Source organism: Gopherus evgoodei, chromosome 5, assembly GCF_007399415.2.
Source record: "Gopherus evgoodei ecotype Sinaloan lineage chromosome 5, rGopEvg1_v1.p, whole genome shotgun sequence".
Classification (NCBI taxonomy): domain Eukaryota; kingdom Metazoa; phylum Chordata; order Testudines; family Testudinidae; genus Gopherus; species Gopherus evgoodei.
In genome coordinates, this window is record NC_044326.1 from 13,902,185 (window position 1) to 13,922,309 (window position 20,125).

Sequence of the window (20,125 nt, forward strand, 5' to 3'; positions counted from 1 at the left end):
AAAGCTCACTTACACCAAAAATCACACCACATCAGGCTGCTCCCAGTCCCAAGAGACCGGTCACTTACCCTAGATCAGTTGGTACTCCAGATCTTACACCAAAGACAACGCTGACAGCCAATTCTATAGGAAACTAACTAAAGGTTTATTAGCTAAGGAAGTGAGAATTATTGAGAGGTTAAAGCAAGTAAACTATATGCACAGGTGAGTCATGTTTGTAATTTCAAATGGAGGCAGTGATGTAATAAACTGCCAGTTTCCCAAATGTCTTTCAGGTACCCTGATAATCTGTGGGGATCTCTGCTTTGCATCAACATTTCTCTGCAAGAGTCCAAACAGTCCAGAGACCCTGCCTTGAATCCATACTTATAGTGTCTTCTCACAGAAAACAAGTTGACAGGGTCACTACCCACATGGGTTTTTCCTTTGATGACAGAGAGTGAAGAACTCATTTAAAGTCTTTGACCTCCGATCATTGCACACAATGACTTCTTGCTTTGAATTTAGCACTTTTCTGTTAAGGTTCTTCATTTGCATTCCACAAAGCCTCTTCCTGTTTGATGGGTTATTTAGTTATGAGATAGGCACAAAGTAAATGTTTGCTATTATAGTATAACAAGATACAGATAAGTGAATATAATGCAACTAACATCCCATTAGTTTTCATGAAGTTTAAACACCAAATGCACTCTTCTACATTTAACAATCACTTTGATCTATACTAATACACAAGTGAATTAACCAGGAGCTTCATCATGAGCTGGCATCTGATCCGCCAGCATCACAAGTACTACTCATGGTAAGGATTTGCAGGATCAGGTCCTATATATGTAATGATTGAAATGTTGTCTCGTACTGACTTGACTGTGCTCCTAGTGAAATCACTGGAAGTATGTCCATTGGTTCAATGGCAGCAAGATCAGGCCCTAAAAAAGGAGCTAGCTTTGCTTTCTCCTGAATAAAACCATATATACACACAGGAATCTGTTTACCTATCACTGAAGTGCAGCCACCTCTGGGATCCAATGTGTTAGCTGTCTAACAGTATACAAGGAACACTGAACCATAGCTGAGGCCAGGAAATAAAGAAGGATTCTGAAAAACTGCAAAATTAGTGAACGCAGGTAGGATTTTAGGTGGCAGATTGTAATATTAGCCAAATGCAGCCAGGAGACAAGCATTAACAACCATCTTAGGATGTTAGTAATGAATCACGTGCACTTTGTAAAATTCAAAGGTTAGCAATTTAGAACTTGTCACTGGCGTCTTCATACACTCATCACCAGCCTACTATTAAACCTAAAAGGTAACGAGTAACTTCTCTAGCTTATGTGCCACACATTTCAAGAGGGGTTTATACACTTGTGTTTACTCCTTAGAACACCTTCCTCTTTCATGCAGACTGGCTGGCAATGGCAGGTTTCTCAGAAGAACCAGCTGTCCCCAGAAAGTTCATTTGAAATGCAAGGGACATTTATATCCAGAGGACACAACAGGTGCAGCCAGCTGGCTCTGTAGTTTACTAGCTTACCGTTTACACTTCAAAGGGTGAGATTTAGACTTTCCTCTCTAAGCACATAAAAGCTTCATTTGTGACTCTCATAAAACACATGGGAAGTGCCAATAGCACAATAGGTCAAGGGTCTGTTTAATCTGACATCCTTTCTTTGGTAGTGCCCAATGTCAGATACTTCAGAGAGAGGCAGAAGCCCACCCATAATGCACCTAACTACAACTTTCATCCATATAGCTGCCTCTCCTGGTCACTTGCTTTGTTTGGAAAAAAGGGGAAGCCATTTCTCTCCTCTGCCGTAAGCCGCAGAACCTTCAGGACCCTTCCACCCCAGTCTCCGATACAGAGTTATACCATGAATGAACTGGAAACTTAGGCTATGTCTATGTGCACAGGCTAGCCTACCTGAGCTAGTTTGAATCCAGTTAGCACTGGTAACAAAGGCAATGAATACAGCACAGCCTAGGCTAACAAACTGAGTATGTACTGACAGGTCATGTTGGGCTTGTACTTCTCACATTGAAGCTCACATTGAGCCTACTTCAATGCTGTTGTTACCTGTACTAGCTGGGTTCAAACTAGTTCAGGTGGGCTAGCCTGTGCACAGCTTTTGCTGTGGAAACACACCCTTAACCATGGTAAGTGGGTGTACATAAGTCTAAGCGTGTCTTATTGAGTGCAAGAGAATCCAAATAATCATAACCATGTCTAACCTAGCAGCCAAAGGCCACAAGCAATGCATTATTGAGCTAGGTAGGCACTGCGATGCACCTAGAAGGGAGAATCCTTGCTCCAAAGAGCAAATAGACAAGACAGGCAAAGGAAGCGTTATTTATCAGCCCTGCCATGAGTGCAGGGGACTGGACTAGATGACCTCTCCAGGTCCCTTCCAATCCTATGATTATCACCCACCTTTTGCAAATGGGAAACTGAGGCTGAGAGAAACTACGCATGGGAGGTTTCAGAGTAGCAGCCGTGTTAGTCTGTATCTGCAAAAAGAACAGGAGTACTTGTGGCACCTTAGAGACTAACACATTTATTTCAGCATGAGCTTTTGTGGGCTACAGCCCACTTCTTCTGATGCTTAGAATGGAACATATATTGAGGAGATATATATACATGTATAGAGAGCATGAAAAGGTGGGAGTTGTGTTACCAACTCTGAGGGTATCAGAGGGGTAGCCGTGTTAGTCTGGATCTGCAAAAGCAGCGAAGAATCCTGTGGCACCTTATAGACTAACAGACGTTTTGGAGCATGAGCTTTCGTGGGTGAATACCCACTTCGTCAGATGCAACTCTGAGAAGCCATGCATGGGAGGTCTGTGCTAGAGCTGGGACTTCAACCCAGAGCTTTAGAGGCCTTGTCCAGTGCCTTAACCACACAGCCATCCTTGCTCTCTACTTACAATGGAAAGGCCAGCACAGCTGTAATTCATCTAGCATTGCTACCTGTGCTGCTAACAACATACACCTTGCTCCTTCCACTCTAGGTTTTGCAACACAAACAAATAGAGCTTTATTAAGCGACAATTGCAAACAAGATTATAGGCAGAGTGTAAAGTCCCACGTTAAACAGTGGCTTGTAGGATGACAATGATCAGGCACGCTGGAATGCCAACAAGAGACAGGCTGGCCAGCAGGTTCCATGCTAATAGCAGGAGCAGTGGCCTGCTCTCTTGAGTCAAATGGCAGAACTGGGTGCTGGTCAGAAATGCAAGACTGTGTTCTATCAACTGTCAAGTCATGGGGGCAGAGAGGTGCAGCAGAGATTACTCTCCTTGTAAGGCAGCAAAGAGCCACAGGACTGATAAAAACACACAAGTGTACTGTACAAGGCAAGGAGAGAGATACTGCTGGGAACGGAGGGGTCCTCCCCACCGTCGTTAAGGGGAGCCTTCTTGCTGCACACAGGTAGACAGTAGCTGAAAAGGGTTTGTAAAAAAATGTACCCATCAAAGCAAAGGAAGGCTTTCAGGAGGATGTGTCGCAGAAGAACCACTGACCTAAGGCTGTTGGGTTTTTTTTTTCCCCATGAGAGCAGGAAGAAAGTAAAGGTTTTGATCTCACATTAATAGTATTGCTGTGTAGAAGGATTCCAAAGCAAAACTGACATGCAGCATGTATAAGGAGCATCTTCACTCATCTCTGAAAAGCAGCCACCTCTGGGGAGGAGCACAGCAGCCTTTCAGACAATGCACAACAAAACCACATAAGGTTTTAAAGATAGGAAGTGAAGCAGCAGCCCAGGTCTTATGGAAAATGCAAGAGGAATTTTGAACTCATGCGGCTCTATTATCCTTCATTTATACAAACCTTGTCAACTGATTGGGAGCAGTCACACGTATGTAGCTGGGGGCTGAACTTTACTGATATGCTCTAAGGACCCAATGACAGCCACCGGAACAACAACTACTTAAAGTGAGCCAGTTAGACCGCTTATCTGAATTTACACAAACTGCTTAATTCTCTGTGGCTTGATTCAGCTCCCCTTCTGTAACATGGGAATAATAACACTTCCTTTTTCTGCTAGGTCTATTTAGATTGTAAACTCTTTGGAGCAGTGAAGTGCTATCACTGACTATGCGGCTGCCCATCACCTCACAATGGAGCTCTGGGCTCAGTTGGGACCTCTCACCAGTACTGTAATACAAATAACAAGGGGTGAACTGCTCACCAGCTGGGGTTAGGGAAAAGTGTCTTTCCTTGGCATAATATAGCACAGTTTGGTGCATCATACCGAGGCAGGAGATCCCCTTTGCTCTGAAATACTTTTAGAAACAGCCTGCCAGCCTAGATGGATTGTTGTTCTGTTGATAGAAGTTTGGGAAGGAAAAGGTCTGTTAGGATAGGAAATCCATCCCATTGCAAACATAACATCTAGTCCCTTGCTGCAGGCAGTATAAGCTATTCTGTCCAGATAACATTTTTGAGGAGAGGGGGCAATGTTGGAATTATTTATAGAACTGATTTTTTTTTAAACTGCATTATTTCAAAACCTGCAAGGCTTTGAAACAGCTGCCCCAGGAGTCTGACTATAAATATACTGGTGTATGGCTAGGGATTACCATGTTCTGTTTACACTGAAAACAACTTGGGGGGTGGGGTCCCAATAATAATTGACATTTTCCAAGGATCATTTTTCAAAAAATAAAAAAGAGGTGGGGGGAATGGAGAAAATGGAAAGTTTCTTTTAACAGGACTTTCACTGGCAATTCACACTCCCAGGCACGGGCCTTACCTGGAAGATGACATGGTGGCAAAGCAGGTAGCCTGTTTACAGTAGCACATAGCACCCCACTAGCACAGAGGGAGCTGAACTGATAGCAGCAACGGTAGGAAATGTTAAGAAAAATAATCTAGTGTAGACACAGACTTTTATACAGGTGCCTTACACACTGCTTCCACGTGTAAGCCTGCAAAGCTCCATATATTGGTCCCAATCCCCAGCTGGCATTCATAGACATAGATTATGGCAATTTACACCACGTGGGGATGTGGCTTACTGTGTTCAGTAGACAGAGCAGTGTAGAATAGGTGGAGCACTGATAAGATAATACCTACCTTGACAGGGCCCTGTGTGGATTAATGAGGGCTTGTGAAGCACATTGAGATCCTTAGCTGCGAGAGACCAAGCAGCCTTTTCTTGTCAAAGAAAACAATCTAAGGGCCTGACCTCAGCTGGTATAAAGTGGAGTAGCTTCATTGTAGTCAAAGGGGGTCATCATAGAGATAAGGATCTGTACGCAAAGATCCATCTGAAGAATATCTATGCCTTTAACATGAGCATAACTGGCTCGTAAGAACAGTTCTCCAAGAACGGTGTATAATCATAACGATCCATTTCTAGATGAGTCTGCAAGGCAGCTACAATCTTTAAGACTAGTCTCAATGGGCTGCGTCCCTTTACTATGAACATATTCAAAAAAAAAACCCCTAACTAAATAAAACCATTTTATTTTAAAGATATGGTTAGAACATTCTGTGCAAGCTACTTCTGTCTCTGCCTGAGATAAAACATTCTTCCGGTGGTATTTTAATTAGCCTGCTGCTCATTTAAAAAAAAAAAGTTCATTATAGGGATCCTTGAGACCCTGCCTAGTTCAGCTTTGGCCAGAATGATTAGCTGGCATTAAACGACCATGCTTAGGAACAAATTACTATAAAATCACCTCTTAGTCCTGATCTTGCTTCCATTTTTCCACTGAGTTCAATAGGTACTGCCAGATACTGCCACCCCTACTCTTAGTGAGTATTACCTGTTTCACAAATAGATCCATTGATTCCAGTGGGACTAATTGCAGAATGTTACTCAATGGGCCTGGCCCAACGCCCACTGAAGTCAACGGAAAGACCCCTATTAACTTTGATGGGATCTGGATCAGGGCCAATGTAAGGGGAGGCAGAATCTGGCCTAGTCGCAGCAGCATTGGGCCCATAGTCTGTTAGTCTAATCGATTTTGGCATTTATATAGCACTATCCATTGTGGTATTTAGGCATAATTCAACTACCATCTCTCTGCCCTGAGCCCTGACCCCCCCCACATACATCCAGCCCTCTGCCCTGACCCCCCACTACACACACACCCAGTCCTCTGCCCTGAGCCCCGCAGTCCTGCATACATCCCGGCCTCTGCCGTGAGCCCTGTACCCCCCTCATATACACCAATCCCTCTGCTTGACTCCTTCACACACACTCCCACAACCCCATCCCTGACTCTGGTACCCCCACATATACCCAACCCCCATGCCCTGACACCTGCACCCCCCTCACATGCCCCTCAGCCCTCTGCCCTGACTCTTGCACTCCCGCCACATACCAGCCCCCTCACACCCCATGCACCCCCCACATCCTGACTCTTGCACCCCCCACATCCCCACCCCCACCCTGAGCACCAAACGGGAGCTCCTGCACACACACACGCACAAACACCCATTCCCACCTACACCCCTCGCACCAAATGGGAGCTGCCCAGGTAAGTGCCCCACACCCAAATCTCCTGCCCCAACCCTGAGCCTCCTCCCTCATTCTAGCTCCTGGCCAGACCCTTCACTCCCACCCTCAGCTCAGTGCAGAGAGGAAGAGAAGGGGCCAGAACCAGGGAGAAGGTAGGTACCCACTGCATGTGGGCAGGGCCGGGACCCCAGACCAGCAGCGGGCTGAGCAGGTCCGGGAGCTGGGATCCCGGCTGGCAGGAGCTGGCAGATGAAACCCCTGAGTGACAGTGGGCTGAGCCACTCAGCCCACTGTTGGTCTGGGGTCCCGGCTGCTGGACCCTTGCCAGCCAGAATCCCAGCTGGAGGCCCCGCTCAACCTGCTGCTGGCTTAGTTGAACAGAACCCCAGACCACCTGCGGGCTGGCGGCATAAGATCAACATTTTAATTTAATTTTAAATGAAGCTTCTTAAACATTTTGAAAACCTTGTTTATTTTACAATACAACACTAGTTTAGTTATATAATATATAGACTTATAGAGAGAGATTTTCTAAAAAACATTAAAATGTATTACCAGCACGTGAAACCTTAAATTAAAGTGAATAAATAAAGACTCGGTACACCACTTCTGAAAGGTTGCTGACCCCTGAGCTAGACACTTGGCACCAGGAATCAGGAAGCTTTGTGTATGCCCATTGGTGAGAATGTAGGTGCCTAAGGGATTTTAACAGCAAAAATTGGCATCTACAGGGAGAGGTAGCATCTGAACAGGGGTTTTGAGGATCTAAATTTTGGACTTAGGTGCCTGACATGGCATTTAGGTGCCTAAATCCCTTTGCAGATCTAGTCCTTAACATCCACATCCACAAGAGAAGTTGATCAAATATTATTCATGTAAAAATAAGAAGCTCACGATAAGTAACATAAATGGAAAATGCATCTTCATCAGGAGTCACTTTTGAGTTTCATCAATATCGCAGGAAAGTTACAGAAATCCAATCTCTCCTCTCAAAGATGACTGCACCAGCCCAGCCCATTAATTCATCCACTGGCAAGTACAACACTGCTGCCAAGTTCTAGGTATTAGGCCATTTGTTTGGGGGTAACTGGTTATAAAGGGGCACAGGACGAAAGAATCTCAAGTTATTACAAACTGTCAGTGGCATGAATGTATCTACTGACTTTCAGCATTAGTGCCCTCTCTGTGTATATAGTCAAAGGGGTTATATGTGAAAACAAAGCATAATGACATAGTGTACCTGCTTCCTACAGCAAAGTCAGTTAGAGGTTCATTGTAACTCCAATCGCAGCTTGAACACTGCAATTCACTTGAATAATTTGCTGAGGCCCAATTTTGAGAGGCGCTGAGCTCCCTCCACTCCCTCTGCTCTCAATGGAGGCTGAAAGCGCCAAGCACCTTCCAAGATCATGTCCCGGAAGCAGGTTGCACTGTATTTAAAACAGGCAAGCAGACTGACTATCCCGTCCTAGCAAGAGGACAGCCGCTGTGACCTGCAGCTCCACAGAATGACTCTCAGTGGAGCGCTGCTGACTGCGATTCTGTGAGCCTTTCTTGATATTATCCAGACTCTAAGGAAGCCTTCACTGACTGCAGCCAGATTGGGCTTCACAAGCCGCACAGATTGGTTTTTTGCTGCATAATAACTTCTCTCCTACCTGTCAAAAACTACCGCAGCGTAGGCTGGCTCCGCGAAGATGACATCCCCAGCCCAGAATTCCTTGGCTGCCTTCAACCCCCTGCCTTTGCCTTCTGAAGTGAACACTTCCACCATCTCCATTTCCCCTGGTGTCATGTCAGGGAAACCAGGCTTGCAACGCAGGTGTCCTGTGAGCCAAGTCCCTTGTCACTCCTGCTTTTTCAGCACCTTTGGGTTGCCACAGGACCAATCCTAGAAATAGATGGTCCACATCACACCCACCTACATGAGACTATACCATTTTCCACTTGTGGGGGGAGCTTTTTACTTCATATAGTTGTAAGCCCAGAAATCAAAGGGGCTGGTCCTGCGTGACCAGCACTGTTTGCTTCATTAGGATAAGCTCATCTGAAAAACACGTTGGAATTATTTCCCAAGCTGAAAGCATTTGTATAGGTTATGGCCACAGTGTCTAATTAACCCTCTCCCATTGGAAAGAGCATGTATTTTCTTTAGGAGGGTATTTTTAGAAACCACATGCTTCTGTTTGTCAGGAGCCAACAGCTGAGACAGTGGTAAGTGGTGGGCTGGTGTGTGTCCCTTGCGCTGTCATCTGGTCTCTTTCAGTAAGGAAACAAGGCTGCTTCCCCCCCGACCCCAGTGAGATTTACAGTAGGAGAGAAGGGGCCGTAGTCAAATACGTGCCCCGAGTGCTGCTGGAGAAGACAGGCCTGGAAAAGTCGCTTTTCAAATGCCAGCCAAGCAGCTCGTAGAAGCATGGGGAATATGCTGGAAGGACTGCAGAAACTTGGCGTCTCTTTCAGTGCAGGTTGCCATGTAAGCTATTCCTCCAGTGTTTAATAGGCTCAATGAAATAACATGCTGGAGGACTAAATTCACCCAAGTTTCTCTCCACTGAATTGGATGGATGAATTGGGCCCACAGAGCACGAAAGGAAGAGAATTATTACCAGGGAGTTCAATTAAATTACAAAAATGGGGACCAGTTTCTGCTCTCCCTTTACAGCAACTGTAACAAAGTGGTCATCAAGGGTTAACTGGATTACTCAGAGTTTTAGGGCTGGTGCCCTGTTCCACCCCTACTCCTCACTGGTTAGTTAGTGTGAGTTTCCCCCAGCTGCATTAGGCGGCATGCAGTTAATAAAGCAACAAGTTCCTAGCCTGCAGTCCTGAGAGTAGGCTTGTTTTTGCTGCATTGAGCAGTCCCTTTACAAATCCAGTCACGGAGGTTGGTGGGGTTGCTCCACGTTCACACTGCTGTCGCTGAGGCAAAGAATGTGGTCCTGGACTCTCAATCAGCTAAATATTGCTATTTAGCATCTTACAGTTCTTCGATGAGACCTTGCACTTTTAAAGTTCATGGTAACCTCACATGCCCGTCACATTGGTATCTGAGCCTATTTCATCCCAGAGTCTCAAAGTGCTTTATAAACACTCAAGAATTTAGCATCCCCGTTTCCCTGAGAGGCAGGTAAGAATTATTCATTTAACTGATGGGGAAACAAAGGCACAGAGAGATGACAGTGATTAATTCTTCTGAGTGACCCACGGCCCCTTGAGGATGAACTCTGTCTAACCAAGGCCGGTGCAAGGAAGTTTCGCGCCCTAGGAGAAACTTCCACCTTGCACCCCCCCACCCAGCTAACCCCGCTCCCCCCACGGCAGCTAACTCAGCCCCCCATCCGGGGAGCCCCCCTGCAGCAGATACCCCCACCACCACGACAGCTAACCCCTCTTTCCCCCGTCCCCCCACAGCAACTAACCCCATCCAGGGAGACTCCCCATCCCCCCACGGCAGCTAACCCCACTTGGGGAGACTTCCCCCCTGCCGCCACAGCAGCTAACCCTGCCTGGGGAGACTTCCCCCCCTCTCCCACCCCTCACCACGGCAGCTAACCCTGCCTAGGGAGACTCCCCCCGCGGAAGCTAACCCTGCCTGGGTAGCCCGCCCCAGCTCACCTCGGCTCCGCCTCCTCCCCTGAGCACGCCGGCGCTGCTCTAATTCTCCTCCCCGCCCAGGTTTGCGGTGCTGATTGGAGGAGACTTAGAGCTGGGCTGTGTGCTCAGCGGAGGAGGCAGAGTGGAGATAAGTTGGGGCGGGGAGCTGTTCCCCTGTGCCCCCCCCCATTACTGCAGGCACCCCTCCTCGCACGCCCCCCCACCCAGCTCACCTCCACTCCACCTCCTCGCCTGAGGGGACTTTTAGGTGCCCCCAACCACTAGGTGCCCTAGGCGGCCGCCTAGTTTGCCTAAATGGTTGCACCGGCCCTGTGTCTAACTATATGTAATGAGCCAGAGAGAGAGAGTGTGTGTGTGTACACATTCCTGCCATCTACTGGACAATCTCAGAACTGCTCAGTTGTGCATCATAGGCTTGGGCCCAAGTCTAGAGACCTGCATGTTCCTATTGTGCAGTGACACGTATAAAGTGTATCCATCTCCAAGTAGTTCTTGGGGAGGTTCCTGTGGTGATCTGGATTTGTGTGAGGGACCTGCCAAAACCACTCAATTCCTCACTACACTCCGAACCTCTGCTTACTGTAGGAATCCTGCCCCTGGGAAGCAATAAATGGAAACAATTATTTAATAGACAAAAATCACTTTATTTCTCATATTTTAAAATATGTTATCAACACAATGGTATAACTTGGAGTTTTATCAGTAACTATCTACCTGAGGCAGTAGGGCACACAAGAGCTTGGCTAGACTGAAAAATAAACAACTTCCCTTTGGAAGGCAGACAGGACCTGTTAAATGAAGGGCCTACTTACTAGCTAAGGAATTATGACGACCTCTGCTGGACAGTGCAGGGCACTTCTTGTGCCATCCTACCATCTTGGGCTCCTATGCAAGGAGTGGGCACAATCTGATCTTTTCTGTTTTGCAATTGCAATATGTAATTTGGGGGCCTTTGTCTGCTAGTTTCCCCTTACAGCAGGATGGAGACCTACTGTAACATTCTATACCTTGGGGGAGTGCTCTGTAACCCCCATATTCCTCATTTATATATATTGGGATCTTGCATATAAAGCATGCCACGTAAGGTATCAGGAGAAAGGATATGATCTGCTGAAAGTCGCTGTTCTATCTAAATATGTATATCGTTAGTGCATATGAAGTTATGAAATTGTGTTGTATGGTTGGGTGACTGGGCAACAAAATTGCAGATGAAATTCAGTGTTGATAAATGCAAAGTAATGCATATTGGAAAACATAATCTCAACTATGCATATAAAACAATGGGGTCTAAATTAGCTATTATCACTCAAGAAAGAGATCCTGGAGTCATTGTGGGTAGTTCTCTGAAAACATCCATTCAATGTGCAGTGACAGTAAAAAAAAAGTTAACAGAATGCTGGGAATCATTAAAAAAGGGATAGACAATAACACAGAAAATATATTGACTCTATATAAATCCACATACATCTTGAATACTGTGTGTAGTTCTGGTCACTCATCTCAAAAACGATATATTGGAATTGGAAAAAAGTTTAGAAAAAGGCAACAGAAATGATTAGAGGTATAGATGAAGAGAGATTAATAAGACTGGGACTTTTCAGCTTGGAAAAGAGATGACTAAGGGGGGATATGATCGAAGTCTATAAAATCATGACTGGAGAAAGTGGATAAAGTAAATAAGGAAGTGTTATTTACTCCTTCTCATAACACAAGTCACTAAATGAAATTAACAGGCAGCAGGTTTAAAACAAACAAAAGGAAGTATTTTTTCATACAGCGCACAGTCAACCTGTGGAACTCCTTGCCAGAGGATGCTGTGAAAGCTGTTTTGTGGAGGAGGGGAGGGATTTGGGGTTTAAAAGCAAGCTTGATCTGGAGCTGGCAAGCCAGTGAGCAGGACATACCCTGGAAGGTCCCAGGGAGGACCGGAGTAGACCCAGTATCGAGACAGTAAGCAAAGGGAACCACAGCACCCACTGGAGGGGACAAGGACCAAAAGCCTGAAGGCAACGTCCCCCAGAGTTGGGTAGCAGCCAAATGGTAGGTGGACTGGAGCACAAAGTGACCCAGGGAAGCTGACCGGAAGCTGCACACCACACAAACACAGGTGAGCAGCTGAGTCAGCCTCACAGGGCCATGAGTCGGAACCCAGTGAGAAAGGCAGGCTGGACTCCCATGCTCCCGCCCAGATGGCAGGCACTAAGCGGGACAGCCACCACCTTGAACTATTGCTACTAGGCAGGACTGACGTCTCCGTGGACTATCGCTACTAGGCCTAACAGCCACTGTAGTGAACTATGACCACTAGGCCGGAGCACCCTGCAACACCCCGAGTCACACTTATGTAACCCTTCTGCCAGGCCAAATAGATAGCAGCAAGGGCCGGGTTCAGTACATAGGGGTCCCTTCCCTACAACGTAATGCAAACCAGCTCATGCCCCCACCCAGTGACCTGGAAAAATCTTACAAGCACAGAGTTTTGGTGTAGCAGAAAATGTTTAATAACATGAGATAAACAGCATAGCATTACATTGGGAAAACACCTCAACTAGGCTGTGTCCTTTTCCCTGGGCTCTTGAGTCCAGCAACGCCAAAATCACCCCAAGACTCCAAAGTCCAATACCTCAAATGTCCCAAGAGTCCAGCAACCCAAAAATTACCCACAGTCCCAAAAGTCCAGCAACCCAAAAGCCTCTGTCCTGGGTCAGTGCAGCCCCAGAGTTCAAGAGTCTATCTGCAGGGGTTTTCCCTCCACCAGCCTGGGTAGAAAGGGGCACCTTACGTGGTCTGAGGCCGACTGCCCTGCCTCTCCGTGGGATTCTGCTTCCGCCTTCCCCATGAACTGCTCCGCTCCGCTCCACTCTGCTCCACCAGCTATCTCATGATCCACTCCAGCTGTTCCCACAAACTGCTGCTTGGCTCCGCTCGCTCCGTGGGCCGCTCCAACCGTCCCACAAACTGCTCTGCTCCACCAGCTGCTCTGCTCCACAATATAGCTTCAGGCTCCCCCACTAGTTAGCACAGCTCTTTAGTGATTTCAGCTTTTAGTGAGTTCAGCTCAGTAACCTGTAACTTAGATTCTTAAGGGAATCAAAAATCAGCTCTGATATTCAACAGTGGATAGAGAAGGTGGTGCAATTGGTGCTTCTGGCTCACACAAGGAGCCCACTCTCTTGTCTAGCAAGTGTCACTCAATTGATGGTGAGACTCCCTGTCACAAAGCAGTTTCACAGTTCCTCATCCACACAATCAGGGTGACAACACTCCACTCCTCCCGCCCCAACAACAAAGAAACTGGGGATCCCACAACTGTCAAAGCAACCATCCCAGGCTGCCGTGGGCTATGCCAGGCAGGGTGAGTGTGCCTATGCAAACACAATAAGCCCCTGAAATTCTTTTCCACGCTCACCATAATTCACCACCAGATATCAGGGTAGAGCTTATCCTGACTCTGCTTACACTTCTATTCAGGTTCTTATACCATGCCTGTCACCGTGGTTTCAGAGCGCCCGGGAGAAGTGCTAGTTTGTAATAACTGAGCCACATTTTGCTTTCACTTAGACACATGCAACCCCTCTGACTCCATTTAAAAAACATCCTCTGCTTGGTCACTGCATGATTTATTATATCAATCAATCAATAAGCTACAATATTCATGAACACATGAAAAAGAGTGAGTCAGGGGAACCAAGCAAGGACTTACTAGCATTTACAGAAAGCATAACACTTGATCCTCTGTGGAGGTGAACATCCTCCATTCCCATTGCAGTTAATGGAGATAAAGATAGAAGAGCCCTCCACTTTAGGATTCCTTGAAAGTTCTTCTCTCTCTCTAGAAGTGCAGTAAAAGTTCTTTAGAAATTGTACTGGGTCATCTACTTCAGACCTATTGATAAAAGCCCAAATGAGGTAGGAAGCCTACTGCGATTATTCAGGTCCACTAATAGTATGTGTAACAGCTACTGCCAAGTTACTATTATAACATACAAAAAGATACTGGAGATTTTTTAAGTAACAGTAAACAATTTACTTACCAAATCAAACCATACAGCTACCTGCCTGGCCCAAGTGCCTTAGCAACATGCTTCTGCTAATAATGCTCACTACATGATTCCCCACACCCCAACACTGTGGGTAACTTTGGTTCCTACTCCAAAGTTCCTAATATCATTATATCTTCCTTTATTTTTTAAATAAAGACATACAATTTAACTGAACTTCAACTTTTTTACGTAAACGTATCAATTTAATTTAGCATCCATAACTCCACTCTGAATCCTTAGTCATCTAGAACAATTAGTCTCTTTATCTAGCAAGTTTTCTTATCACTCTGCATTTAGAGAGAATAGTGAGAGTATCAATGTGTTTCCTCCCGGCTTTTTTTTTCTACCTGAATTTGAACTGACCACTGGAGCCTCAGTAGATTCAGTAAACTGGTCTGGCATTGCTTGCATTTCTGAGTTGGATGTAGACACATTTTCTATTTGTTCCATTTTCCATTCCCTTTCTGCACATTTCTTTTATTTCTTTTAGTGTTCATCAAATCCTGTCTGTTTTTCTTACAGAGATCTCCTTCCTTTGTCTCAATGAGATAAAATCTTGGACCAGTGTGTTGGTCTGTCACCTGTGCTGGTTTCCGTGCTCCTTTATGCCAAATACAAACAGTCTTTCCATTTTCCAGTGGTGATAAAGGCTTTGCACCTTTGTCAAAGAAATAGCTTTGCTTGTCTCAATTTTAGGCTAGTTTGTGTGTCTCGTTGAATCCGCTTAGGTTGCAACAACTATGATAAAGTCTGCAATCTGGCTTTTAGACGTTTTCTCATGAGGAGTTGGGCAGATGATCCTATATGTCCCATCAATGTATTCAGATAGTCCAACAGGCTAAAATAGGCATCTGTTATCCAAACTAGATTTTTTAAGACTCCTTTTCAAGAGAACCCAGTGTAGCTGTTATTGGGTTAAACCTTTCACAGAGCACGGGTAATCTAGAGTTTTGTGATCAGTGAACATCTGAACTGGAAGTCTGGCTCCTTCAAGATAATGCCTCCAGGTCTCAAAAGCCACTTTGATGGCAAGTAACTCCTTGTCTGAAATTTCATAATTGTATTTGGCAGGAGTGAGCTTGCAGGAATAATATGCACAGGGATGAACTTCTTTGTTGAGGCCCTGTTTTTGGGACTGCACTACCCCAGTGGCGATGGTGGAAGTATCAGTGTCCAGGATAAACAGCTGACTTGGGTCAGGATGCGCGAGGATGGGCGTGAAGGTGAACCCTCCCTTTAGATGAGTGAAGGCTTCTTGAGCTTCTGGTGTCCAAGAGACCTGGGCAGGTTTTCCCACAGAGAAGTTATAGGGGCCAGGATTTGGGGGTAGGCTCATACACAGCATTTATAGAAATTTGCAAACCCAATGAAGCACTGAATTTCTCAATTGCTTCATGGTGTTGCCCACTTGCAAACCACTTCCACCTTCTGCAGATTCATAAAGACTCCCTTGGCATAGAGAATGTAACCTAAGAATTTCCACAGTGGGCTGAATGAAGATACATTTCTCCAGTTCAGCACAGAGTCCACGTTGGCAGAGACTTTTTGGACCCTGTGCACATGCTGGTTGTGCATAGGCTGGTCTTCAGAGTCAATTAGGATGTCATCTAAGCAGGCAACCAAATAGTGGTGCATCCAGGGCCATCCCTACCCAGACACAAAGTACGCAGCTGCGTGCTGTTCCAGCCCCTGCCCCACCTCTTCCCTAAGGTCCCCGCCCCTGCTCTGCCCCAGCCCTGCCTCTTCCCGCCCCTGCTCCACCCCAGACCCACCCCCACTCCACCCCTTCCCCAAAGCCGCCAGTCCTGCTCCGCCCCAGCCCCACCTCTTCCAGGCCCTGCTCCACCCCAGCCCAACCCCCACTCCACTCCTTTCCCAAAGCCCCCGCCCCCACTCCACCCCTTCCCCAAAGCCCCCAGTCCTGCTCTGCCCCAGCCCCGCCTCTTCCCGCCCCTGAGGACTACAGCAGGGCCAGGCCTACACTCACCGGCAGTGAGAAGTACAGCAACCCAGCCCCAGCCACACCGTCAGTGAGTGTGGGGGGCGGTTCCCCCCTGCCTCCCACCCCACTGCGGAGGCCTGCCCCCCTCCCACACACACACACACCTCGCGGGCTGAGTAGGGCCCCAGAATAGCTAGAGATGGCCCTAGGTCCATCATATCTCATAAGACATCTTTAATTACATGCTGAAAGGTCATGGGTGCATTAGTAAGTCCAAAGGCATCATAAGATATTTGAAGTGTTCCTACTGAGTGCAAAAAGTGGTTTTCTATTCATCCCCCGACCAGTTTCTGAATAGGCTGAATGCCCCTCTGAGGTCTAACTTGGTAAATAGCCAGGCTGCTCTTACCTGATCCAGGAACTCTGGGATTGGGGATAGAGAGTAGACACAGTGATCTTGTTTAGAACACAATAGTCCACACAGAGTCTTAGGGAGCCATCTTTCTATTTACAGGGGATGAGGTCTCATGGATGTAGTCCTTAAGGGTCTGCTATGGAATATATTCGGCCAAATGGAATCGTGGCCCAGGCTGTAAGTTGATCAGGCAGTCATATTCCCAGTGAAGGGATAGTGTGTCTGTGTTTCACTTTCTGAATACATCTGAAAACTCTTGGTATTTTGCTGGGAGTGCGGTAGTTGACCCTAGCAGCAAAGGGGCCTGCTCTGTTGCACAGGCATCTCTCCCTGTTTCCAAAGCCCAGGCAAGGCATCGAACCTGAAGTTCTGGAGACTCAAGCTTGGAAATCTGGAGGTAGTTCGCCTGCAAAAACTGAGAATTAAATGTCATGGCATGCTCACTCCACGAGATATCCGGGTCATGTTTTGCCAACCAGGGGATTCCAAGTACCAGAGATCAGGCTAAACTGGAGGGTGCTCCTAGTGCTCCCCAAAAATCACCTCCAAAACTCTTGACTGACAGAGCCAGAGGCTAGCAGCAATCCATTGACTGTCTCAACTAAATCAGAGGTGGCCTTAGGCTGTATGGGTAGGCTGAGTATTTGAGCCACAGTAGTATCCATGAAGTTATTGTTGGCCCCAGAGTCAATAAGGCTTCTTGAGGGGAAGGGGAGTGGGAGAGGATCTATCTAGAATCCTGGAGCCAGAGTTGTAATTGAAGTTGTAGGTGTGGGGACATTTCCTGTATTGGACGAGAATGGTGGAGGGGGTTTGGTGGAGTTTTCTCGATGTTGCCTAGGCTTGATCCCCTTACTGAGGCTGGGCAAGTTCATTTCCCTGGAACCACAGGGACAGATGGACACCATGTGGTCAGTGCCACTACAGTAGAATCACAAGTTGTCATGCTGCTGTTGGTCTTATTTGGAACGGTCCAGTTGGTTTCATGCCACGTCCACCTGCATGAGCTTGGGTAAAGGAGCCTTTGTAGGGGTTGTGTGTGGTGCCTGGATGCAGGGTGGAATCCCTTTCCTCTCAAGTTGCCACTCACTAAGTCTGGTGCCTATTTGGAAGCAGAGCTCAATAAATGCATCTAGATGCACATGAGGCACCGTGGGGGCAAGCTCATCTTTTATTTCCTCGCTGAGATCAAGACAGAATTAGCGTAGCTGGGCCAGTTCATTCCAGGCCGTTGAAAGCAGGCTGCATACTTTGCAGCCCACCCTGAGGCTGGAGGAGTCTCTGAATGACCACCTCCGCAATGCAAGCTCAGTTGTTGAAGATTGCCAGAGGAAGATGTCCCAACTGGCCAGTATGGGGTGATCGTGCTGTAGCAAAGGGGACACCCAGTCCAGGGCCTGACCTGTTAGAAGGCTGATGTCCAGTCCTATCCTTCCCTGGTTCATCTGGTAGGCATTGGGCCATAGCAGGAAATGGAAGCCTTTCCTGGTTAACCCATCGTAGCAATCTGATAATGGTACTGTGGGTTCAGGTCTTGAAGGCGGCATGTGCCGTGGGGCTATGGGAGACATTCCCACTTGGAGTCCTGTGATTTGTTCTCATACGTGCAATTTTCCACCTGGAAATGATCCATTGTGGCTGTAAGGTTTGGTTTTCTGCCTGTAGGTGAGCAGTGTCCCCTGAGGCACCAAACCTGTAGGTTCCATACCTTTTACAGAAGAGGTCAGAGGAGCTCTGTGTAAGCTCAAAAACTTCTCCCTCGCACCAACAGAAGTTCAGCCAATAGAAAATATTAGCTCACCTGCCCTGTCTCTCTAATCATATAGTTAATCAGGCTTTATGGTCATTTAGTCCTTGTAACATTTTGGATGATTCATCTTAAAGACTGACACTTCACATTGGCTTTTCAACATACTGTACCATTTGAACATATCAGCTTCTTTAATACAAAACAAATCCCTTGGATATAGACCTTTGTTAAAGATTGATTGTATGTATCATATCAATCACATTTCTATTTTAAAAAGATGGAATGGTCTGAACTATTTGCAATATTTTGTAGTCAGGGTACCAAGCCAACACCACTTCCCCACACTGAAGGAGGGTGATACAGAATGCCTTAAAGTATATCAGAAAATTAAAGCTACTTAAACACCTTTAAGATTTATTTTATCTAGTGATAAAATTATACCATATGATACTGTATCAAATAATATAGCTTGAGCTACTGTATCTATATTACCAATTATAAGCTTAAAGCATATAAAATAGAAGAAAAGGGTAAAAGAGGAAGTGACTTATAGAGCTGGAATTCCAGTTCTGCGGGAAATTCTAACATTTTGAAAAGATTTTGTTCCAGTTCAAACTGATCTCCTCGAAACTGCTGTCTTCTTCCACTCCTGCCTCCATTGCTCGGGACCTTTGACCCTCAACACAGTTTGTACTAGTGTTTGTGCAACCATCTGTGGCACTATCTTCTTGGCCACTGAAAGTAAACAGCAGTCTGTCAGCCTTTTGGGGTCTTCAGATAGCAAGAATAACTCTAGAAAGATTTGCTTTTGAGTTTGTGTGAGTAGCGAGATTTCCGTGCTGCTGATCAGACGTTGCACAAGTTTACCACTCAGTGAACTTGTAGGTCATCATACTGTAGTGTCACAATATATAATTAAAATTCCAGTATTAATAAGAAGATATCCATGAAAGACTCAGCTTTTCTGAAACTTCAGATATCTTTGACTGAGATATTTTTTCCCATTCCAAAATGAAATGAAAGCAAAAATTTCAAATTTCCAATGGAAAAAATTTTCAAACAAAAAAAATCATTTCAGGTTGCGTGAAATACCTTGCTTTGATAAAATTAAAATGCTTCATTCCAATTTCAATTTTTAATTTTATATTACATACCATAATATTTTTATAAATTGACACAAAAAGTCATTTTGAAATGAAAATCAAAACATTCCATTACTAAAAGGTTGAAATAGAAGATTTGAAATGCTTTATTTTCTTTCTAAATGAACTTTTGGTAAAATCAACATTTCCACTGAAACATTTTGCTTTCAACTAATTGGCATTTTCTGATGGAAAATTTCCTCTATCTCTTGCCCTTATATCAATAAAACAAATAGCACTATCTGCTGGCCATAATGTCATCAATTACATGCTAGTATCAAGTCTTACATCTCACTAGCAATTTTTTTTTCTGGGTCACTGCACAGTCCATTATCAGAGGGGTAGCCGTGTTAGTCTGGATCTGTAAAAGCAGCAAAGAGTCCTGTGGCACCTTATAGACTAACAGATGTTTTGGAGCATGAGCTTTCGTGGGTGAATACCCACTTCTTCGGATGCTTGTAGTAGAAATTTCCAGCGGCAGGTAGGGGTGTGTGTGTGTGTGTGCGTGCGTGCGTGCGTGCGCGCAAACAAGAAGCAGGCTAGACATAACGAGGTTAGTTCAATCAGGGAGGATGAGGCCCTCTTCTAGCAGTGGAGGTGTGAAAACCAAGGGAGGAGAAACTGGTTTTGTAGTTGGCAAGCCATTCACAGTCTTTGTTTAATCCTGAGCTGATGGTGTCAAATTTGCAGATGAACTGAAACTCAGCAGTTTCTCTTTGAAGTCTGGTCCTGAAGTTGTTTTGCTGCA

The 20,125-nt window shown here is 45.9% G+C and overlaps 1 protein-coding gene across 2 annotated transcripts in view; it reads right to left on the bottom strand.

Annotated features, from left to right (window-relative positions):
- The window catches only part of SMYD1 (SET and MYND domain containing 1), a 46,654-nt gene extending 38,204 nt beyond the window's left edge, over positions 1-8,450 (bottom strand). The window contains exon 1 of one of the 2 annotated variants that reach the window (XM_030565459.1): positions 8,126-8,450. In XM_030565459.1, the coding sequence (XP_030421319.1) occupies positions 8,126-8,262 (137 nt within the window). In that variant the 5' untranslated portion in view covers positions 8,263-8,450. The remainder of the gene's footprint in view (positions 1-8,125) is intronic. The other variant, XM_030565460.1, reaches the window with a different exon arrangement.
- Between the last annotated feature and the right edge of the window lie 11,675 nt (positions 8,451-20,125).